At 38.2% G+C, this 24,856-nt stretch overlaps 1 protein-coding gene across 1 annotated transcript in view; it reads right to left on the bottom strand.

The window, feature by feature from the left end:
- Window positions 1-21,507: 21,507 nt before the first annotated feature.
- Window positions 21,508-24,856, bottom strand: part of SLC26A7 (solute carrier family 26 member 7) — a 106,605-nt gene continuing 103,256 nt past the window's right edge. The window contains exons 16-18 of the mRNA XM_025871488.2: window positions 22,746-22,800; window positions 22,560-22,663; window positions 21,508-21,543 (exon numbers count right to left, since the gene is read on the bottom strand). Coding sequence (XP_025727273.1) covers window positions 21,508-21,543; window positions 22,560-22,663; window positions 22,746-22,800 — 195 coding nt within the window. The remainder of the gene's footprint in view (window positions 21,544-22,559; window positions 22,664-22,745; window positions 22,801-24,856) is intronic.

Here is a 24,856-nt window from a genome sequence, read left to right as displayed (position 1 = left end):
GCTATGCCCCGCAGTACATTTTAGAGTCTGTTTTTATTTCATAAAGTTTTGGCCTAAATACTACAGAGCCCCAATAGATGTTCAATCATGTATTAATTATTTGCATGCAGTTAGAAAATTTGATATTAAGTAAAGTTTTAAAATGTAATCAGATTGACTTAGTGGAATCAACCGGTTTTTTTCTATTTATTGTAATTATGTTATTGTAGCAGTTCCAGCCAGGGGCATTAGAAATGGGGAAAAAAAAGAAAAAGAAAAAAAGCACAAAACCCTAAACATAAGATATCAAATATGCCCAACAGGACTACTCCTTCCCATCCACCTCAGGCCATCTGGTCTTTTGCTTGGCCTAGCTGCTACTCATTTATCTATAGCGTCAAGGAGTCTGGCAAAACTAGATACTATTGTATGAAAAAATGAAGCAAATTAAATATACCATGATTCAGTTTATTTAAAATAATTTCAACCTTTTTGGGCTATCTAGTTATTTACTAGTATGAACAATCAAGTTTATTTGAAACATCTTATCTTATTTATTAGAAACAGATGGGTATTAAAGAGGGCATGTACTGCATGGAGCACTGGGTGTTATGCGCAAACAATGAATCATGGAACCATACATCAAAAACTACTGGTGTACTGTATGGTGACTAACATAACATAATAGAAATAAAATTAAATTTAAAAAAGGAACAGCCCAAGTCCCATGACACTCAAGCACAGCTCAAATCATGACTTAAAATCCTGATTTTATTCCAAGTGTATGACTTATGATTTCAGAACAACAGTGCAATGGTGTGAAAAGTGTAGAAGAGCCACACCTGGAGGTAGAAGACTATACTTCGAAGAACAAATGTTTTAGTACATAAAATTTATATCAGGAAATAAAACTAATCCTAAAACACCTACAGCAGTCATTGGTCTTAAGGTAGCTGAATTTAGATGCTGGATTTAGAGCCAAACAGACCTGGGTTCAAAAGCCATCTAATATAGGCAGGTTACTGCATGAGCTATGCCTAATTTCCCTGGTGTGCAAAAACAGCATAATAATACAGATCTTATAAGGCTGTTGAGATAATGAGACAAATGTACATAATAGATGCCAGTAAAGGGGAGTTATTCTTAACGCTACTCTAACAAGTTGATAATAATTTCTCATAACAAGGGCAGTGTCTGTACTATTTAAAATACATTCCGTTGTTTATTATACTTTGTTTGCCAATATACAATTTTTAAATGATTAGAATCAAAACACTACATCAAAAACTAATGATGTACTGCATGGTGATTAACATAACATAAAAAAAAAAGAACCAAAACAATTTTTTGGAGGATCTTTCAAAACATATTGTCAGGGAAGAATCCCAACCTTACGGAAGAAGGGGGGGAATAAATCTGAGACCATTCCTTAGATGCCAAATGTAGACAAGACAGTGTATTACAGCACAGCACACGGCAGAAACAACAGCATAGTGGTGCCACATCCTGGATCCCCAAGTCCCATGGGTGACACCATGGGGCCAGATGGATACCACACACGTAGTGGGTTGTACTGAAGCTGAGGAACCCAGAGCCAAGGGACCAGCAATTCCTGAGCAAGCAGCAAACAAACCTGTTCCCTCCATAAGAGTGTGAGCAGTCATGCAGAAGAATGAAACTGGACCATTTCCTTACACCACACACAAAAATAGACTCCAAATGGTTGAAAGACCTAAACGTGAGACAGGAGTCCATCCAAATCCTAAAGGAGAACACAGGTAGCAACCTCTTCGACCTCAGCCGCAGCAACTTCTTCCTAGAAACATCACCAAAGGCACAGGAAGCCAGGGCAAAAATGAACTATTGGGATTTCATCAAGATAAAAAGCTTTTGCACAGCAAAAGAAACAGTCCACAAAACCAAAAGACAACTGACAGAATGGGAGAAGATATTTGCAAATGACATATCAGATAAAGGGCTAGTATCCAAAATCTATAAAGAACTTATCAAACTCAACACCCAAAGAACAAATAATCCAATCAAGAAATGGGCAGAAGACATGAACAGACATTTTTCCAAAGAAGACATCCAAATGGCCAACAGGCACATGAAAAAGTGCTCAACATCGCTCGGCATCAGGGAAATCCAAATCAAAACCTCAATGAGATACCACCTCACACCAGTCAGAATGGCTAAAATTAACAAGTCAGGGAACGACAGATGTTGGCGGGGATGTGGAGAAAGGGGAACCCTCCTACATTGCTGGTGGGAATGCAAGCTGGTGCAACCCCTCTGGAAAACAGTATGGAGGTTCCTCAAACAGTTGAAATTAGAGCTACCATTCGATCCAGCAATTGCACTACTGGGTATTTAGTAGTGCATTTGACTATTGTGGACATTGCTGCTATACCGAAGGGGTATGTGCACCCCAATGTTTATAGCAGCAATGTCCACAATAGCCAAACTGTGGAAAGAGCCAAGATGTCCATCGACAGATGAATGGATAAAGAAGATGTGGTATATATACACAATGGAATATTATGCAGCCATCAAAAGGAATGAGATCTTGCCATTTGCAACGACATGGGTGGAACTGGAGGGTGTTATGCTGAGTGAAATAAGTCAATCAGAGAAAGACATGTATCATATGACTTCACTGATATGAGGAATTCTTAATCTCAGGAACAAACTGAGGGTTGCTGGAGTGGTGGGGGGTGGGAGGGATGGGGTGGCTGGGTGATGGACATTGGGGAAGATATGTGCTACGGTGAGCGCTGTGAATTGTGTAAGACTGTTGAATCACAGATCTGTACTTCTGAAACAAATAACGCAACATATTTTAAGAAAAAAGAAAAAGAAGAAGATAGCAGGAGAGGAAGAATGAAGGGGAGTAAGTCAGAGGGGGAGACGAACCAGGAGAGATGATGGACTTTGAAAAACAAACTGAAGTTTCTGGAGGGGAGGAGGGTGGGGGGATGGGTTAGCCTGGTGATGGGTATTGAGGAGGGCACATTCTGCATGGAGCACTGGGTGTTATGAACAAACAATGAATCATGGAACAGTACACCAAAACAAATTATGTAATATATGGTGATTAACATAACAATAAAAAAAGAGTGTGAGCAGTTACATGGAGGCCAGGCTGTTGTCGTCTGCACCTGCTTTGCGGTCCATGTGGTTAACTATGTGGACTGCTCAGTATCAGGGGACCGATATACCTTGCAGTTTGTATACAAGAAGACACAGGGATGATCATGGCTCATGATGAATTGCTTCCCCTAACAATGTTATTTTAAAGAAACCACAATCTTCCTTTGAAGTTAAACACAAACTGGAGATGCTATTGTTTACATAATCTGATTCTGATTCAATGATCTTAACTGTCTTGAAAATCTAAACCATTTCACCTTTGTACAAATTAAAGTTTGTGAAATAATAAAGAACCTCTTTCCATTCCCACCTATCCAGAATTATCTAGCTAATTAGCCTTTACAATGTAGTGCAATATTTCGAACTGGTTTGGAATTCTATAAAATGCTATTTGTAATACAAACTAGCCATTTTATTTTGGCTATTGTGTTACTCTGTAGCATTGACACATGTTTTTTCCAGATCGGTTTCTGCCTCCATCCTCTACTCAGCCACAAAAGGGCATCATACCAGATGATACAGAAATACAAAAATCCAGTAACAATCTACAAAACATTAACAGCCCCGAAACAAGTAGGTTGATTTTAGGTTTTGTTCCCGTTCCATACCTTAGTAAACTGTTGACAACCAGAAAACACATTTTTTTCCCTGTAAAGTTACTGTAAGACTCAGCGCCATTTTTAACTTCTACAAAGCACAAGATGGAAAGACTATGTAAGATTATGCTAAATATCATTTAACACCATAGATTTTCAAAAGATCAACCGCCTGATATGATGTTAAATATAGTTGAATGTGGTCCCACATCTCTGTGCCACTTTGCCAAGTTTCCGTCGGATGCAATTTGCAACAAGCAACATATTAAACCCCCATAAATAGTCATTCTAATGTAAACACTGAACACTCCTTATTGTAACAGTGAAAGCAGCCTCTCCAAAATATAAAAAACAGAAAACAAATCTTTGAATTTCATCTCAGGGCAGAAGGTGGATTTGAATTTGAAGACATGCCAAATGGTAATTTTGGGCACAAATATTTCAGACAAAGCTGATCTATTATGAGTAATAACAGCATATGTTAGTTTCGAAGTCAGTTTGCATATGTCACAGGAAGCACACCCAATTAGCGCGTGAGGCCATTTACACTTCAGCAAAGTTATTAACAGTAAATCATAACAAAGTAGGTATGATCAAATTATACATTCTATTTTAAATATGCATAAAAATGTGACACAAAAACAGCAAAATAAAGGTAGAATCTTAAATGTATTAGATCAGCATATTAGCTATTTTCATATTATTAGTAGTAGTAATAATAATAATTATTATTATTCTTTTCTTTTCACACAGCTGGTTGCTATGGCTCTTGACAGTTTCCTTTAGCTAGCTAAGCCTTGGAGGATTAAAGAAGACATTTGGCCTTTATGGTTTTCTGTGTCTGAATGTGTATGTCCTGAGGAGAAAAAGAGCTGTGCAAGAAGCTATTAACCACCAATGAGTGAGCACGGATGTGGAATGCCTGAGTTATGTTCACTGAAACAGATGTCGTGTCCCACAATTCCCTGAGCTGCCTCGGGCTTTTGCTGGTGTCAGCCCTGTGGTAAATGGGTTTTCATAATGAATTTACTGTGAATTCTCACACACACACAAACCATTAGAATCACATTAAAGGGCTGACTAAATGCCACCAAGACTCCAAGCAGGACTGTCTTTTGTTCATTTGGAAGAAGCTCTGAGGAATCCAGAATCTCAAATCAATCATTCGTGATAATTTGGAGAGAGTAACAGACCTCTCTGTGGCTGGAGAGGGACAAACACATGTTTTGAGAGGAGGAGGGTTCTTGAGCCACACTCAGTGCAGGGCTCCCATTTTTTTCTTCCCAGTTTGTCACGGGAATGGTTACTGCTCTCAATACCAACAGTGAGGTACTTGATCAAACTAACCTGAGTTTTGAATTATTTTCTTTGGTCACTTCTCTTTAATAAAATGTTTTAGTAAATAAACAAAACAAAAAACTTTGCAGTAAATGACACAAATATATTGGAGAAACAAATCTTCCAAAGGGGCTACTAACTATATGTGGACTATCTAGAGGGTACAACAGCTTAATCGTGGTGCTCTGAAGGTATGGATAAAAAACCCCAGGAAAAGTCAGAGATTGTGATAGAAACAAAGATACATAAGAGCATGATCAAGAGGAGACACTTGAAGTATTATCTGTTTTTCAGAAAATAACAAAGCTACATGTACTGCTAAAAATAATAACCCAAACAAACAATATACTCTATTGGTTGAGCACCTATTATGTCTCAAGCAGCATACTCGATGTTTTAAAAATATTCTTATTTTTTCCTCATAAAAACGTCAAGAATAAAAACTAAAAGCCTTTGTAGATGTTCCCTTCCTGCCAGGCTTTGTTCTGGGTGCCCCCGCCATCACCCCCGGGCTACACTCGTGTTCTCTCAGCCTTTTGACACTTGAGTTCTTTCCTCCTGCTGAGATTTTGTGCCTGTTTTCCTCTTTTGGCATCCTCTCAGTCAGCTTCCCTCGCCCTAAACTTGCTTTATGTTTGGGTGTCATCCTCTCCTCCATAATGTCCCACTTAAAAATTGTTTCCTCCAAGAAGCCTTCCTGGAATGCCTTAGCAGGAGTAGGTTCCCAAGTGTCTCACCTAATCCCTCCTCTGCCTTCTTCCTTCCTGGTGTCTTATTCTCTACCTTGGCATGCCTTACTTAGCTCTTCAGGGCATTTTCTCAATTTGCAAGTATTTATTTGCATGTTGACTTGCTTTATTTTTGTCGTTTCCATTCTAGGATAAAGCACCACAAAGTCAAGTTCCAGCTTCTTTTTATTCACTGATCTATACCTAGCACATAAACAAGAATTTGGCATATGGCAGGTACACAATAAACATTCATTAGATGAAAAAAAATGTGCCAAATGCCTTGAATTAATTCTTTTACTCAATGAGTGATCCTCCCGTTAGCTTACTGAGGAAAATGCACCTTAGGCCTCAGAGAGAGTAAATGCCTACGTGAGACCCAAAACCAGTTCTGTAGGACTTTAGACCATGACTTTAACCATTGTACGCCCATTGGACAGGTCCCACAGACTTGTAGTAATCAGTTTGATATAGACCTTCAGAATTGTTTTGTGGGTTGTTTTTTTGTTTCTGTTTTGTTTTTAAGTCTCTTTCACCATCACAATCTTGGCCAATACACAATCTTTTCATGTTGCTTTCCTGCCACTGCTCTTAAGCACCCATCGCGTGCTCGCTTCGGCAGCACATATACTAAAATTAAGCACCCATCGGCTACATTCAGCTCAGTAGCTCTTTAGCAACTGGTTGTCAAACAGATCAAGCAAGGAAAAGGCAAAACCCTTCCACCAGATCTATAACTCTAGCTGTACACAAGCCTAGGGAATAAAAACTTCACTTTGTTCTAACACCTTGGGATGGGTTAAAGCCACATGAGTGGTAAAGGGGGGCTTTGTGAGGTGGGACCTTGGTTGGAACCTAAAAGGAATCATCATTCTATTTTGCTGGGGCTTCTAACTAACTTTCAGCTATTATGATATATGGAGGAAGGAAGGAAGGAAGGAAGGAAAGAAGGAAGGAAGGAAGGAAATAAGGAAGGAAGGAAAGAAGGAAAAGAAAAAAAGAAAAGAAAAGAAAAAAAAGAAAAGAAAAGAAAGGGAGAAAGAAAGTTTCTGCTATGGGCTGAATTGTTTCTCCTCCAAAGTTGTATGCTGAAGGCCTTAACCTCCAATGTGGTGATATCTGAAGGCAGAGCCTTTAGGAGGTAATTAGGTTTAGATGAGGTCATAGGGTGGGGCCTCAAGATAGGATTAGTGCCCTTACAAGAAGAGACAGCAGAGAGCTTGCTTCCTACATTTCTCTCCTCTCTCTCGCCACCTTCATGCACTAAGGCAAGGGCATGAGGGGGCATAAGAAAGCAGTTACCAGTCACCCAAGAAGAGAGCTCTCACAAGAAACTGACCCTGCCAGCACCCTGATCTTGGACTTCCAGTCTCCAGAACTCTGAGAAATAAATCCCTGTTGTTTAAGCCACCCAAACAATGGTATTTTGTTATGGTACCTCAAGTGACTAAGACAGTTTCCTCTACGAAAAGTAAAACCCAGTAAGTGTGATTACTAGCTTTTGTTTCCCATTACATCATTTCTTTGGACTTTGGGTCATGTCCTTATGGTACATTTTCCTTCTAGTCATTGACTTTTGGGATATTGGGGAAATTTAAAGAAACCCATAAACTACTTGTACATTGGCTTCTAAAATATTTGTTTGGTAACATATCATTATCCATGTCACTGGACCCAAGCATATTTCTATGCTAGGAAATACCACATACAAAGTTTCCACAGAAAAGTTGATATACCACAATATTAAACTATCTCCTTTTTTCCCCAATCCATCTTTATTTCACCACCATGGGAAAAATGAGCAGAAGGAAAGATTCTTAAATACACTCTTATCGCCTCTAAAAGTCCAAGATTTTTATCTCTGAATTTGTACATTATGCTTTGAAAACTAATGGTTTCAAGCTCTGTAAATCCTTAGCTTTTAGAAATTGGCCTCAGGTATAGACCAATTACACAGAAAGGGAAAAAGCACAAACTAAAGCAAAATCATGTACAAGTCCAGCTAATTTTGCCCTCCGAGTAAATAGACACACATAGACATAAATACAGAGAAGAAAATGTGGATCTTCTTGAAATGTTTAAAGATGAATATTCAGATTTTTGGACATCTTAACCAGAGTTTAAAAAGATAAACTCCAAATAAGACTTTTTACCTCATAGAGTTTCTTTACACATTAAATTATATAATACTTGTGAAGTATTTAAAACAATGCTGCCACAGCAAGTCATCAGTAAGTGATCATTTATATTTCACTTTTAAACATTTTAGACATTGTCCTATAAAATGAATCACTTAGGTTTGCCTCATGGCCTAGGAATATATCCAACTCTTTGTATCTTCAATCAGTTTAGGCATTTTCAGTGTCTATTTTGCCTCCTCTTGGAGATGGAGGTGAAGAAGAAAATCATCTCTGGACAAGTTTTATTGTCCTTTAACAGTGGCTTAAGTTAGGACTATTATTATTATTATTATTAGTTTTTCTTTGATGTGACTTTTCATTCTCTGTTGACAAAGGAAGTGAGATACAGTGTAGATATGCTGGCCAAAGAATTTTGCTAAGTAATTCATGAGATGGGGCAGGGGCAACTAACTGTTTAGATCACAGACTGGGGAGTGGGAGTTAGCAGGTGGAGAGGAAGGAGGGGAACAAGGGGGCTGGAAGATGGCTTATCAGCAGTGGCCGGAGGAGCCGTGAGGAAGCTTGGTCAGAGACTGGTCAAAAGGCAACTCAGTTAGAAGGAGGCAGCTCAACTGAGACAATGTTGCGTACAGGAGCTTGGAATATAGAAAATGAATGTGTGGTCTAAGGGGAGTGTCAGGCATTGTTGAAAGTGCCATTTGGTTTTTTGCTTTTGTTTTTTGTTTTAGCTGCATCAGATATGGTGAAGGAAGAGAGAGATGAACTAAAAGAAAACTTCTCAGTTGGAAAGCAGAATTTAGAGTAGATGTGGAAGAGCTAGGAATTGCTGGGTTGAAATAGAACACTGATTCACATTTCCATTCCATAGAAGATTCTTTGTAAGAAATGATCTTTGCATAAAGACCTATTTAAGCCTATAGTTACAAAACCCTTTGCTAAGATATCAGAAAGACTTCAGTTGGTGGCTAGTAGACTTCTAATCAGTCAAAAAGTTTTCTAAAATTTGAAAATGTGTTGTCCCACAGCACTTTTATATTCCCAAAGTTGATAGAGTTCTGTCCCCAAAAGAATCATGGATGTCACCTTTGGGGCATGGCATTAACCCTAGTAAGATTGATGAAAATTTTAAGAAAATTGTACTGACACAAACCCTGCCTCCTTGGGCCAAAAGGAACAAAAATGGTCAAGAAAATTTAAATAATAAGAAAAAAAGGCCTCTAGATCTTCTATGAAAAAGAAGCAGGCTGAGACGTCTACCTAGCTGTGAACACCAGCGACTTCTGGTCAAAAAGAGAAGGCATCTTGGAGAGCAGAACCAAAAGGCCAGAGCATGGAGCCAAGATCTGAGAACAGTGGATTGATTTATGAGTCACTTGCAGGCTGCAGGTCTGGACCCTGATCAAGGAACAAGTGTGCCCACACAGGAGGGAAAACTGGTGATGTGTACCCAATGGCTTTTCAGAATTACTGCAAAATCCTGACTACTACATGCATCCCATTCTTCATTCTTATTTGTTTGTTTTAGGATTTTATTTATTTATTTGAGAGAGACAGAGACAGCGAGCAAAAGAAAGCATGCGCAGGGTTTGGGGGGGTGCTGAGGGTGGGGGCGTAGGGGGTGGGGGGCTGGTTTGAGGGCCAGAGGGAGAGGGAGAAGCAGACTACTGAGCAAGGAGCCTGAAACGGGACTTGATTTCAAGACTCTGGGATCATGACCTGAGCTGAAGGCAGACGCTTAACCCACTGAGCCATCCATGCACCCCTCCCATTCTTTACTTTTTATCTATTTTTTTTTAAATTTTAGAGGAGTTTTTGTATTTCCTTGGAAACTGCAAAGATGATACAGGGTTCCCACATACTCCTCATCCATTTTCTTAAACTATTAACATTTCACAAAACCATGAAGCATTTGTCTCAACTAAGGAACCACTGTTGGTACGTTACCATTAATTAAAGTCTACAATTTATGCAAGTTCCACTACTTTTTCCCTCATGCCCTAATTTTCCTACTCTCCTAAGGCTCTGTTTCAAGATACTCTGCAGGGTCCCACAATACATTTCAATGGCACGTCTCCTTAGCTTCCTCCACTGTGACATTATTTTAATCTTTCTTTGCATTGGATAACCTTGACAGTTTTGAGGTGTGTTTTGAAGGTATTTTGAAGACAAATTAGAGGTCTTTGACCCTCAACTTGGGCTTTTATGATGTTTTGGGTTTTTTTGTTGTTGTTTGTTTGTTTGTTTTGTTTTTTTATGGTTAGACTCCTCCAGCCCTAACCAGATTCTCTAATGAAGAATCAGCCATTTCTCCAAGGAGAGCTGGTTCCCTCTCCTGGATGGTGGTATTTGAAACCAAGACCTGGGTGTTGGGTGTGCTCTGGCCCTGTGTTGCCATTTTATATTGAGTGTGTAGCTGGGAGATCACTTGTGTTTCTAGTTCGCATCTCTCAGCATCAAAAGAAGCTGCCTCTAAGGAGCTTCCCCTCATACTGAACTAGACACTGGTCATGAGATCCTGGACTTCAAGATCCTAGTGTAATAATTAGTGTGAGCCTTTGGAGACCCTGGATGCGAGTGAGCATATTTTTCATGTTGAAGGGATGTGAATAATTTGTGTCATCAGAAGTGGACTCTGAAAATAGTTTAGTTTTAGAAAACTAAAAGTAGCCATACTGTTTCATGGCTACAACATTATACACATCCCTCTCTGCAAAGTGGTTTTGCTCCTTCTCCCACCCAGACATGGAGTCTATTTCTCCTTTTGTTTGAAACTGGGCTAGATTTGTGGTGGAAGTGACATTTTTTGAGTTCTTGAGCCGAAGCCTCAGGAGGGTTTGTAGCGTCTGCATTCCTTCTTGTAGAATCCTGAGACCAGCAGGCTGATGAGGAAGCCCAAGTGCAGACCATGTGGGTGAGGCAGCCCACTCATCAGGCGTCCCAGGTGAGCCCAGCCCCCAGCTCCCTCACCAGCTGAGTGCAGCAACCTGGGTGAGCCCAGGGGAGATGAGCAGAGTCCAGCCACTCGCACAATCATGAGAAGTGACAACTCACTATGTTTCGGAGTAATTTGTTAAGAAGAAATGGATAATTAATATAATACAATTGACTGCTAAAAAATTCATCTTTCTATCGATCCCAAATCTACTACCCTTTAAGTTCCATTGACGCATGTCAGGGTTTTAGTAGGTAATGAAATATAGTAAATTGTAATGGTGAGTTAATATCTTGATTTTCTCTTTTTATATGACAGTAGTCCTCCTTTATCTGTGGTTTTGCTTTCCCTGGTTTCAGTTACCAGTGGTCAAAGTCAAACCCTGTCCAGAAGCAGAGGCTCCTCCTTCAGAAAGTCAATAGTAGCCTAACACTATGCCACAATGTCTGGGTCGTTCACTTCTCTTTATCTTATCATGGAGGCATTTTACCATTTCGTGTCATCTCAAGAAGGGTGTGAGTACAGTACAATAAGATATTTTGAGAGAGGGACCACATTCATATAACTTTTATATAGTATATTGTTATAATTGTTCTATTATATTATTGTTGTTGTTAATCTCTTACTGTGCCTACTTTTTAAATTAAATTTTATTATAGGTATTTATGTAGAGAAAAAAAAAGCAAGGTATATAGGATGTGGTGCTACCTGTGGTTCTAGGTATCCACTGGGGGTGTTAGAACATATCCCTCATGGATTGGGGTCGTGAGGGGGGCGCTTACCTAGGAGCTAAGGTTAAGAAGCTGCAATGTAATTGTGATCAAAAACTGGCAAGCTTAAATCGCTCAACAGAGACAGCAACTTTCTCATGAGGAAAGTTCTATTTCCAGCTCCAGATTTACCTCAAGCCACTGACCTTGTTCAGCCTGTCCTACACACACTGACCTTGAGCCTTCTAAAGATAGATGCCAACCTCTTCTTTAGTTGATTCCTAGGTTTTTAATATCTTCATATAGTTTTAGTTTTGACAGATTGATCATTTTATTCAGCCCTTCAACAAATACATATTAACCATAACATTTAATGGGCCAGGAACACAATAATTCTTACATAGCTGGTGACTCTAAAAGCATATAAGTAAAGAATTCGATAAAATGTTGTCGGTGTGACATTAGAGGGAAGAACAGGAGGGCATCTAATGTAAATTGGGTGAATTGTTATAAAGAATCTAAATCCATTTTTGCTGTCTGACTACTGCTGACAGGTTTTAAGCCTTATACCTCACTCTTTCCCTTCTGCCCCGCATCTGGGCAAGCTGATAAGAAAGCCTGGTGCTTCCTCCTTTGTTGTGGGAAGTCCAACCTTTTCCTCAACCACACCCCCTAACCACCATCAAAATCTCAGGCTAGTCTCCTCCCCTTGATCTCCTAAATCATTTTTGACCAGCTTGGGAGGCCTGCCCTGCTTTCTCCAGGAAGCTGATTATGTAGGTAATAAACCTTTTCAAACCCTCTTGGTGCCTGTGTGGCATCATCAGTCTTAAACCAAAATTTGGATAGGGTAGCCATCTCATCTCTAGAGAAGGATGACAAAACAGGTGCTTGTAGAATGTAGGACTATAATTAGGATTTTAAGAAGGTGATCGTGGTTGAGTATGAGGAGCAAAGAAAATCAGCAAGAGGACTGAAAAGTAGTCACTAAGTTTGGGAATTCGGAAGTGAATGATAATTTTCTCCAGAATCTTTTAAAAGTGAGATGGGGAAAAAGATCAGATTGCAAAGGCCAGAGATGAGCAAGTCGAGGCAGCAAATGTTGACTCATTTCCACAAATTGGAGTGAAAATTATTCAGCAGAGACTGAAGATGAGTGGAGAGAGAAAAGGCAGAAAAGGAAGCATAGCCAGATGGGGACTTTTTTTTTTTTTTTTTTGAGGGAAGGGACTAAGACAACAAAGATTTCTTTATAGACCAAGGTTACAGTCAATCAAATAAAATAGGTTGAAGACACTGGAACGAGGGATTAATTGGTGGAACAAGATGGAAAAGCAAGGTGAAAGTTTTGATTTAACAAAAAACAAAATAAACTAAGAAAGAAAGATGGGGAGGAGAAAAACCCCATGTGGCAGATATCATCTTGATTAGAAGAAAGAAAACTCATCCAGTGATGCTCAAACAATACGAGTGCATAAGGGCTTGCATGTATACATCTGTGGGTGGCCAGGACCAGTAGGAAATTGAGGGAGAAAATGCAGAACCATGCCTCCTAAAAGTGGAGGCAGGGTTACCTCTGGAAGACCCTAAGGAATGGGATTTAGAAGGGGGTTAAGGATGTAGTGAGGGTTGGAAATACTGGAAAATAGGGATGGCAGAATCACTGAGCACAGAGGAGTGAAAGCACTGACAAACAGCTGTAAGCCCCGCCTCAGGCTAGAGACTGGGAGTTTTCAGACACCAATCTGCAGAAATGGGATCCTTTAACTCTAGGGAACAAACTAAGGTTGCTGGAGGGGAGGTGGGTGAGGGGATGGGGTAAATGGGTGATGGGCAGTAAGGAGGGCACTTGTTGGGATGAGCACTGGGTGTTATGTGCAACCGATGAATCACTAAATTCTACCCCTGAAACTGATAGTACACTATATATTAACTTGAATTTAAATTTAAAAAAAAGATAAAAACAGAAGAAAAGAAAGAAGAAAGAAATGTGACCATCTTCCAGCTACCTCATTTGGATTCCAAACAATCTGGTGGTCTGTGTATACCCCAGGGTTGGGATCTAGGATGTCAGACCACACAGATTAGATACCCTTCCAGTTCTACTCAGACCGCAAACCATTTCTCTAACAATTATTACGTCCTGTTTTATTTTACCCTCTCTCTCCCTCACACTGGCATCAAGCAGGATGGTCGGCCTGGGGCAAGAAAGGCACTGGAAGTTGTGCAGTTGGGTCCCTCCTCACAGCTCCCCCAGGACGTGGGTTTGCAGAACATTGTTATATAACATTTACTTTAGAACAATTTCCTTTTATTTTTTTATTGTGAGGTGGAGTCCAAATACATATCTTATTAATTTTTGATCTTTGGCATATGTAGGGCAATTAAATCTATTACCCATAGAAAGAGAATCACTTAAAAAGTAGATAAAGAATATCCTACAGTAAGCGGATTCCAGAAACATGAAACCCGAAGACATACATTCACACATCTGGCAGTGATTCATAATTGAATATTATTTTCTCTCTAGTTATAATGGTTTACATCAGCCTCAATCCCCAAACTGAAAGTAGCTGAGTAATATTGCTGGCACCATCTCTTTATCCCAGTTCCATATGTGCAGAATAAAAGGTTTAACTATAATTCACTCTGGTAGCATTACACAGGGAATTTCAATGAAGGTGTTGAAAGAAAATAATTATCCATGGAGCCTGAGGCTAGAAGGGAAATCTTTCTCACTCTCTTTTACAGTATGTTTCTAATGGCTAATGTGTGAGCAGCAACCTGGAGGAGGGGACCATTTTCTTACGTACCTGTCAGAAACAGTATAAATTTGTGAAATGAGGAGACTAACATTTTCCATGATGAAAGGTGTTACATACAAACTTCCAGTCTTAGGAAGCTCACCCAGGAATATATGAATAGGTATAGTATGTTTCAGATACTTTCTGACTCTCACAAATTCATAATGACCCAAAGCTACAGTGAATTTGATGTGGTCCTCTGCCACGTGTCACAACTATACACCCAGTTCTGCTTCCTCAAGAACAGCACCACAGATCTGCCATATATCTAGAATACATGGTGACCAGTGCACAATCCCAAATACAGCCTAACAGAGAACAGGGTTTCGTTCAAATACCAGACCAAAGATGGCCTTTGTGACTAGGATTCCAAGCTATAGCGTGCAAAACTAAAGCAGATGATTGAGAAAAATCCTTACTCCCAAGCCCAACTCAAAGAAATTGATTCACTAGGTCTTGGGTAGTGTGCTTGAATCTGCATATTTAGCAAATACCCATGGTGATTCTGGTGCAGATATCATCAGGATCACATTTCGACTAAGATTTAGGAGAACTCTGGCACCATCATTTGACTGGTTTTAATTGATAAAACCTCTACTCTGTTGAGCGAGACCCTTACTACTTCAATATTTTCATTGGCAGCATGAGGAGAGGCAACTGAAAAAAAGAAAAGGTTTACACGAAACAAGAATGGTATGTCAATCCTGTTTTTGGCAGTCACACTGCTATTCTCAAATTTTAATTCCAGAGCCAAAGCAAAAGGCATAGGTCCAAGCCCCAGGAAAAGTTGCTATGTGGAAGAATTGTTTGGCTTCATGAACCCTGCTTCCACTGTGTCTGTGTCTTTGGGGTGAGGGACAAGGAAGGCCCCGATCATCCAAGAATGCCAGGGGCATAAGGCTTAGCCTGCCTCCCCAACATCACCGTCTGGCCCCCCTCGCCACACCAGCCTGCATCCTAACACCTCACCACCACTCCTAACCCTGCCCTCAGCAGCACCTTGAGCTCCAAACAATTTCAAACCAGCCTTCCTCATCAAAATTATGACAAAGTCTTATAAGCCAATTAGATGAACTAGTCCTTCCTAAAGCTCACACAATGCATGGCAATGACTTACATGTGTTTTTCCTTTCTTATAATATTTACTCCAGCTTAAATAAATGACTCATGATGAGAACTTCAGACCCCTTATAAGATTGGTAAAGCAAATAACTGGACTCAGAATACATCTAGATACCGCTGAAATCATACCACCATAGTCACTCATGTCAGCTAACCTCCTCCTCATATACACAATACCCTCGGCAAACCTGCCCTTATCCTCCATCTTTCTTTCTCCTCCAAACCCGTCCCGTGCCGGGTCACTGTGTTCCCTGCCCTCCCTTCCCTGCACTCTCTCAGGCTTTGTTAACCTAAGTAAAGCCACCTTTACTTCAACGGTAATTCCCTTACTACAAATTTAAGACAATAGGGAAGCTTGGGAACCCTGTTAGGATATATAACCAAAGTATAAGGAAGTAAAGAAACAGGGGGCTTAACTATGGAGGTTGACCTGGGAAACACATTATAAAAGAGGCTCTCTCTCTTTCCTCTCTTTTCTAGCCTCACAAAGGCAGAACTTACTTCTAAACTAAGAAGGAAAAAAAATAACTCTAGAAGCAAAGGAAGTAAAGATAGAACTCTAGTTTTATTTTCATTTATTTTACTATTGAAGCATATTTTTTTTACCGTAGCAATTAGTAAGTATATATTCTTTTTTTAATTTTTTTTTATTCTTATGTTAATCACCATACATTACATCATTAGTTTTTGATGTAGGGTTCCATGATTCATTGTTTGTGCACAACACCCAGTGCTCCACGCAGAACATGCCCTCTTTAATACCCATCACCAGGCTAACCCATCCCCCCACCCTCCTCCCCTCTAGAACCCCCAGTTTGTTTTTCAGAGTCCATCATCTCTCATGGTTTGTCTCCCCCTCCGACTTACTCCCCTTCATTCTTCCCCTCCTGCTATCTTCTTCTTTTTCTTTTTTCATAACATATGTTGCATTATTTGTTTCAGAAGTACAAATCTGTGATTCAACAGTCTTGCACAATTCACAGCGCTCACCATAGCACATACCCTCCCCAATGTCTATCACCCAGCCACCCCCCCCCTCCCCCCCCCCACCACTCCAGCAACCCTGAGTTTGTTTCCTGAGATTAAGAATTCCTCATATCAGTGAGGTCATATGACACATGTCTTTCTCTGATTGACTTATTTTATTCAGCATAACACCCTCCAGTTCCATCCACGTCGTTGCAAATGGCAAGATCTCATTCCTTTTGATGGCTGCATAATATTCCATTGTGTATATATACCACATCCTTACTGGGCTTATTAATTAGCCAATTTCTAAATGTGGTCATAAGAACCAGAGGCTCAAAATACGAAAACATACTGCAAAGCTTGCTATACTTAATAGAGAGAGTGGTCCTTTATAATTTAGGACAACAAGGAGATACATTTGAACAAAATGACCTCCCTGTTGCTAAATCAAGAGAAAACAAGTAAGGATTTGTATATAACGCCTACTCTGAAGGAGATCATTTCAGAGCACTTAGCTAGTTTGTAGTAACCTAGCATCCTTTCCTTCTTAAAAAAAATAAACAAAACAACAAAAAACTCAAAGCAAAGAAATAAAAAAAAAAGAGTGAAACCTCTCACTGCAGTTAGCATCCAGACTCTGTTCTGTGCCAGTCTCTGTGACAACTGGTAGAATTAAGCATGTCTCTGTTGGTGTTTTCTTTAAAACAATATGATAGCTTAAAAGGAAATTAACTAATTCAATTCTATCTTCTTTAATTAGATGGCTAATCATTAGGAACCATCACCAAAACATATGGCTCATCTTCTGAATAGCCATTGGTATATTATCAACCCATTTCCGACCACTTCACTCAGAACCTTCTCTAAGTAGCAGGTATGGTTAGCAATGTCTATGCTAACCTATTGTCTCTAGTAATGCTTTAACCACATAGTTCACGATTATCACGTTTTGATGCAAAAACACTACATTTTATTAAACATAAAATTCTAGTAAGCGTGTTTTTCGGACATAAAAAAAGAAAAATTTTTAAATATATAAGAAACTTATAACTTCTTGCTATGGACTGAATTGTGTCTCGCCCCCTCCAAAGTTCCTATGTTGAAGCTCTACCCCCTCAGTGTGAGATACGGGTGTTTGGAGACAAGGCCTATAAGGAGGTAATAATGGTTAAATGAGGTCATGAAATGAAGTCCTAAGCTGATGGGATTAGTGTCCTTATAAAAAGAGATAGCTCGCTCGCTCTCTCTCTCTCTCTCTCTCTCTCTCTCTCTCTCCACCAGGTGAGGACACAGCAAGAAGGTGGTCATTTGCAAGCCAGTAAACGAGCTCTCACAAAAAAAAACTGGCACCTTCATCCTTATCTTCTCAGCCTACAGAACTCGAAGAGAAAAATGTCTATTGTGGAAGTCCTGCAGTCTGTGACGTTCTGTTACAGTAGCCTGAATAGACTAAGACACTCCGACTAGTCACTGTTCCTGCCACCTTGTCTAGGGCACCCACTTTCCGCCGTACTTCCTATCCTCCTTCCTTGCTTTATTCTTCTTATTAGCACATATTATCATCGAACTTACAATAAGTGTATTTTACGTTTATCCATTGATGTCCTGTTTTCCTTGTTAGAATATAAGCTCCATGAGGACAGGGATTTTTTTGTTGTTGTTGTTTTATTCACTGCTGTAGCTCCAAAACCTAGAAGCATGCCTTAGCTTCTGATCTTTGGAACGGCAACCTTTAAAATGCTGAAGAATACGGACTCTGGCCTAGACACTCGGGAAGACAAACAACACATAAATGAAGAACCCAAACAAATAGAAAATGAGCATAGACCCATTAATGACAATTAGACTGTAACAGATGTAAACCTGGTGAAAGGCTTGTGTAGATGTCGTCTCGCAGCAGAAAGTGCCCTTATTAGTGGTCCATAAATGAAGGGATAATATCTAACCATCCTAGCTTGATATTTTGTAAGAACAAATTACCAAGCATGATGGATACTTCCAAGAATTTTCAACACACCCTGGTCAGTCTAAGAAAGCAATATGTATTATTTGCTTTGCAGAAGAGTAAATACTTTGAAATAATGGACACAAATCTATTCAAGCATAATAGTTATCATATTTCAATTTATTTCCATGTAAATTCCTTGTTACGTGCTGAGTTAGTACAAAGAATTATAAAAGAGATAATTGAATGCATTGAAAAATATAAAAAAATAAATGTGGCATATTAGACTACATGATTTTTAACTAAAAATCTTTGGATTGTGAAGGCATCACTTAACTCCCTATTTGAAATCTGGCAACAAACTCACTGCCAAAAAGCATATGCTATATCGAATTAGATCATCCCACAGAATACAGAACGTGTATTTTTAAGGCATATGTATGTTCAACAACATACTAATATATTTTGGTAACCACTAAATGCCAAACATTATCCATACAGGGTATTAACACATTAATGTTTTCATTAAAAAAGAAAGATCTTTTTCCTCATTACATTACGCATTTATAGAATAGAAAGCTGTCAAATAAATTACCGCAAAGTAGTTCAAGCTAGACCTTATAACACTTGAATCATATAATCGGGGGCAAATAACCTTTAAAATGAAAGATAAATGGTAAAATTTAAGGGCATTTAATTTGCATAAATTTAATGTTAATGGTCTTTTCCTGGTTTCATATTTTATGCTTAATTTATATATGTCATTCTATTAGGTCCTTAACACTCTTATAGGTCAGTTTTAATTTTTTCTAATTTTATTTTACCATAAGAAGTAATATGGAAGTAGCTTATCATATATAAAAATAAGGTGATCTCATAAAAATAATTTAGCATGACTAGAAATATTCTAGCATCAAGACCATATTATAGTTCCTTTGTTAATGCTTGCTTTGAAATAAATATGTGTATTTTAGATTCTTGTGTGTACAAAACTCATATTCAATCTTGGACTCTCAGAACTCAATTCCAAGGAATTCTTCCAGGTTAAGAAGTCATTGTGACTTTGGTATGCAGAAGAAGACAGAACAAAGAGCTTTACCTGGCACAGGGTTTGGTGTTCCCTTACTTTGAAAATAACATTAACATTTGACACTCAAGTTCCTGGCTTTAAAGTTTTATCCATTAAACTTCTACTTTAAACACTGAAATGAGTTCAAATACACCTGCTCAGACAATACTGTGTCACCTTTAACAATAAAATAGAACAAAGCATCCATTGATTAACTGTAATGATTTTAAGGTCATCCATGGCCCATAATCTCTAACAAATTATAAAATGCCTGCAGTGCATGAATTTAGCTATAGGCCAAAGTTGGACAGCAGAATATCAATTTATACACAGCAAAATACATTTTCTTTTCTTAACTTTCTTTGACTTATCTTTATGTGCCAATATCAATGGATTCCAGATGGTAAATGTTGCCACCATCCACCACTGGGATAATTTAAATGGATAAAACAGAGTGAAATTCTTTTCTCTAAGGAAATTTTACCTCCAACTATTACCTCCACTTTTTCTTGGAACAATATTTGATGAGAATGAAAGTTGTCCTCACTCATTTCAATCCAAATCAGAGATGAAAGGATTGAGGCTTCCTTTAGGACAAAGACTTTTCTTTTTCACTCGTGTCAACCAAAATTGAAATGGAGGGGGTAAGTTATGAGATTCAAAACATTTATTATTCCCCATCATTTTATTACATTGTCCTACCTATCATTTAATGTGAAAACTAAGGACCAAGCTATTTTTCAAATTCAGTTTAAAGTACTTGGCTTTTTGTTATACTGGTAATTTCAAGAACAGTTCCAATACCTTCAAACTGAAGCAGACCTATCTTAGAAAATGGGATTTCTTCATAAGTGTATCAAATTGCCTGATAAAAATATGAAACTCTGTAATTGTACATGATTGAAAATATATGTATAAGCATGAAAACAATAATTTATACAGGTCACCCTGGGCTATGGTGCTTGTCAATTATCCTATTGATTTGGTAGTTTTACAGATAATCACATATCTAAGTTCTACTCTAGCAAAAGAAAAAGAAAAACATACTATGGAGACCTATCTATCTAAATGGATAGAGAGATAAATGTATTATATTATGTTGACTGTCTCTCTGAAATAGGAAAGTCCCAAACTACTTGGGACTTTAATTGTGTATTAGAATAGTTAATTGTATATTAGAATAGCACAAAGCTATTCTACTGGTGGTATTTATTTTCTCATCTAAAAATCATATTTGTGACAAAATATAAAATGTGCAAATTCCATATGCTCTGGCTTCAACCAAACCTAAGGTAAAAACAGAGACTTTATGGGGTTGGAATGTAGAATTTGGGGCTAAGCATTTCTAGTATTCAGAGTAAAACAGACTAATGTCAAGAACTTGGTTTCACTGGGACACTGGTTATCTTGAAAATAGTCTTGAAGACTTCCTTGCATGGAAGGACATAAAGAACAGTGGTTTCTAGTTTGTCATTTGTTTTCATTGGTCTTAATTTCTGTGAATTTCATAACCTATTGTATTAATCTTATTGATGTTTAATGAGTTTTTTGGGTTTTTTGGAGGGGAATATGGCACATTTGCTAAGTTGTTTTTATGTATTATTTGCAGATGATCCTGGATTTTTACAAATGGCTTGCAAATGTTTTAGATCTCTTACGACAAAGTGTTTCTCAGTTTTGCAAGTTTACTTACAAAAAAAACGGAAATAAAACAACACCAAATACCATGGCAAAAGAAATAAATTCATGTTTACCTTTCAGTACAACTAAATCTAAATGCATACCAATTTTTATAAAATAAGTCTACAATAACCTACTAAGTAAATCTGCTTACTAACAAAGATTAGGAAGAATGGCTGGTGAATCTTGACCAGTGACTACGTGATTATTAAGTCACATCATCCTTATAGTCCAGGTCATCTGTAGGATCTCAACAACAAAAAAGGCTGTGCAAAATGCCAGAGTATGTATGGCCTCTTCAGAGCAGTTGCTAAAGGCAAGAGTTGAACTGCAGCAAAAGGGTCTCAGACTTCACTGTGATCACTGAGTTTGCTCAAATTCTAAAATAGAAGAGGAAGAAATAAGCACATGTTCCACTCTTAAATTGGTACCATAATCAAAGAACAGTAGCAACTGATGCAAGCTGTCCAGCCAAGTTAAGCAGACAGACATTCTGTGAGGCATGAGAGTATGGTGGTTGAAAGCTCCAAGTCCAAGGTCAGACAGACTGCTGACTCTGAGACCAGCTCTCCCACTTACAAATGGTATAACTTCCCTGGGCCTCAGTTTCCTCATTTCTAAAAAGAGGTTAAATAATAGTATCTACCTCATAAGGTTGTGGCAAGTCTAATGAATTAATATAGGTAAAGCTCTTAGAATATTTCTGCAATATAAGGAACATCCAATAAATGTTAGATATATCATAATAATAGTAATAGTAATAATTGTGTTGTTATTATTATTATTTTGTAAATACATACTGTTCTGATTGAATGTGATAGGGATGACTCTGGAAAGTACCAAATGCTGTTCTAGGGATGAGGAAAAGCAAAATGATTCAAAGTCAAAGAAAAATTGCAGGAAATCAAAGCTCTAGGAACAGCTCTAAGACTAACTATAAAGCCCAGTATTTGGAGGATAACTGTGATGCTTCATATCATGGGAGTGCTGGGCTCTGCAAATAATATTTCCAAAGATGGCAATATGAACTTAGAGGCAAGGGTATCAGAGCAGAAAAAAAAGCTATGTAAGGCTAATATAAAGTTTTAGCATTTGACAGAGGTGGATTCAAATTCCCAGGATAGTAGATCCTGGAAGAAGCATTTATTTTACAAGCAAGCAGTCTGTACTTAATAGGTGATCCCCAAATCCTCTAAGCCATGATATTGGTAGAAGACCCAATTATTAAACAATGTTCATAACTAATCCAAGTAAGGAATGAAAAAATTCCTTTATTGTAGCAGAGGACTCTGAGAGGAGTAATAGGCTAATACAAAAAAAAAAAAAAAAAGCAAAGCTCTTGATTCTACATTCTAATTTTTCGTATAACTCCCGCATGCCAACTTGCATGGCTCACCTTACTTGAATAGATGTTACTTAGTGCAGCAGATACTGAGTCAAAAGAAACTGGTTTCTCTGAGTCTGGGTTTCCACAGTACTTCATTGCTTTTATCAAGGAAGCTACAAGAAAACACAAGTAACATAAGGCTAGCTGGAGCAGCAGAAGGATCATGTTCAATGTTAGCCGAGAACCCTCCCTTACCTGTGCAATGTGCTAATGATACATCCACACTCCTGCTCTTACAGTCATTGTAAACCTGGAGGGATGAAAATAGTATACCCATAATTAATTCAGGAGAGCAGGCAGGAAAGAAAAAGACAGGCTTAAGAAAAAAGGAGAATTACTATTTAAAAACAAAACAAAACAAAAAGCCAATGTTTATGATATCAGACCAGCAGAGGGAGGTATTGCTACACAGTCAGGCACACCCCGGCAAACTTCTAAAAGACTGCCTTCACCAACTAAGATTAATGCCGCAGGGTATTTACCTTTCTTGCAACTAGATTTGGCTACTTCCATGCTCATTTAATAAATGAAACTTCATTTAATAAAAATTAAAACACCGCATTTCCTTCCCTCTAAGAATGATAGAAAGTTGTTCTCAACCTTCTTTGACTGGAAGTCAAGGACCCATTGATAAAAGTGATGAAAACTGTTGACCTACTGCTTAGTTTAATATTTTACAACAAGTTGTGATTGTTCAGGGACTCTCAAGTCCCATCCCTGGATGGTAAGCTGAGAACTAAAATAACTGAAGCCAAGTTTGATTGCCCAACTTCCATTTTAAAAGTCCATCAAGATGAGGGGTCCTTAACTAACAGGCTTGGCATATTTTAGAGTCTTGCCTCATTCATGTCCTAGAAAACACCATGGAGGAACAACTTATTGAAGGCCCAGATTTTGAATTCACCCAGACCAAAGTCAATCCACGAAACTTAGCGAAAATAAATTGAGAAGTTTTAGTTCCATGCAGCAGGATGGATTTGGTTATGTAATAGAGAAGTATCTTACATATAAAATATAGAGAGCATTTCCAACGCATTCTAAGAGTATGCATGATACTTTCAAAATTTTTCCCTTCTATTGTTCCTGAAGTAAGCGTTATATGTTAGAAGAATTGCAGAGTAATAGGAGATGTGTCACTCTGAGCATGAATAAATAAGCAAACAAATGAACAATACATGGACTGAAACTTTGCCAAAATAAATGACTCCTGTTTTTATAAAGTTAAAAGGATTAATTCAAGGTAACTTGTGAGTGTTTGATTTTTTCTCAAGCTCAGGAAGCACAAACACATTGCTACAGGTGGTTTATTGATGTTGATAAACATAATCTCCAGTTCACTGACCTTCCCAGTGTCCCTAAGTGGAAGAATAAATAGAAGTCATTCCATTTCCTTCAACCTATAACTCACATGGGAAGTTCCTAGCACTACAGTGACTAAGGAAACAATCCAGGAATGTTAGGAAGCAGAAGACATGCATGGCTCAAGAGACTCTGTGGTTCTTTACTCTAGACCCTCTCCTAGCGGCTGAAACTAAAAAATAATATTAGTCACAATGATACTATTTGCATTTTAAGAAATGACTTTTGCAAAATGAAAAATTTTTATTAAAAGCTAGAACTATTGAGTACTTATTGACTTCTAGAGATTTTGTTGTGTTCTTTCTTTGCAATACATCATTGCAAAGCTTCACAACTTGATGAAGTGGGTATGTCTACTTTCAGCTTACAGAAAAGTAAATACTTAAGCCCAGATCATGGAACTCTTTATATGGCTAATATTCAGAGCCAGGATTTATCTATCTTTAAAGTCAATGTTCTTAATATACACCATAATTTACTGTAACCATGATGAAATAAACCAAATAGTAATAAGGAAATTAAAAAGGCAAATTGACACAAAACTGCTGGTGTCCTATATACAGATAAGAAACACCAGGCCAAGAGCAAATGTTATTTTTCACTAATCTAAAAATGAAATGCATCGGTTGATTTATCTCATAATTCCATTGTGTAGTATTTTAAAACTGTGAAGATGAATGGAAAAAAACAAAAACAAAAACCAAAAAACCTCTTTCTCAGCATGCCCAGTACCCGAATTATTTGGATTCCTCTGAATTTTCAACTTTAGATCCTAAACTTAGTGGGAATAGGTAACCATTTCCTCCTATTTACTAACTCTAATCCTGATTTGCAATATCTAGAGAGAGGCACTAATGAACATTTGAGCATATTCAAAATAAATTTAAAATATAATTAAACAAAAACTGTACATCCTGGTCTTTCCCAGTAAAGGGACAATCCTAATC

This window comes from Callorhinus ursinus, unplaced genomic scaffold (genome assembly GCF_003265705.2).
Source record: "Callorhinus ursinus isolate GAN/ISIS: 27379988/994484 unplaced genomic scaffold, GSC_fseal_2.0 scaffold5, whole genome shotgun sequence".
In the NCBI taxonomy this organism is placed as follows: domain Eukaryota; kingdom Metazoa; phylum Chordata; class Mammalia; order Carnivora; family Otariidae; genus Callorhinus; species Callorhinus ursinus.
Note: the sequence above shows the minus strand (reverse complement) of the source record. Positions and strands in the feature narration are given on the sequence as shown.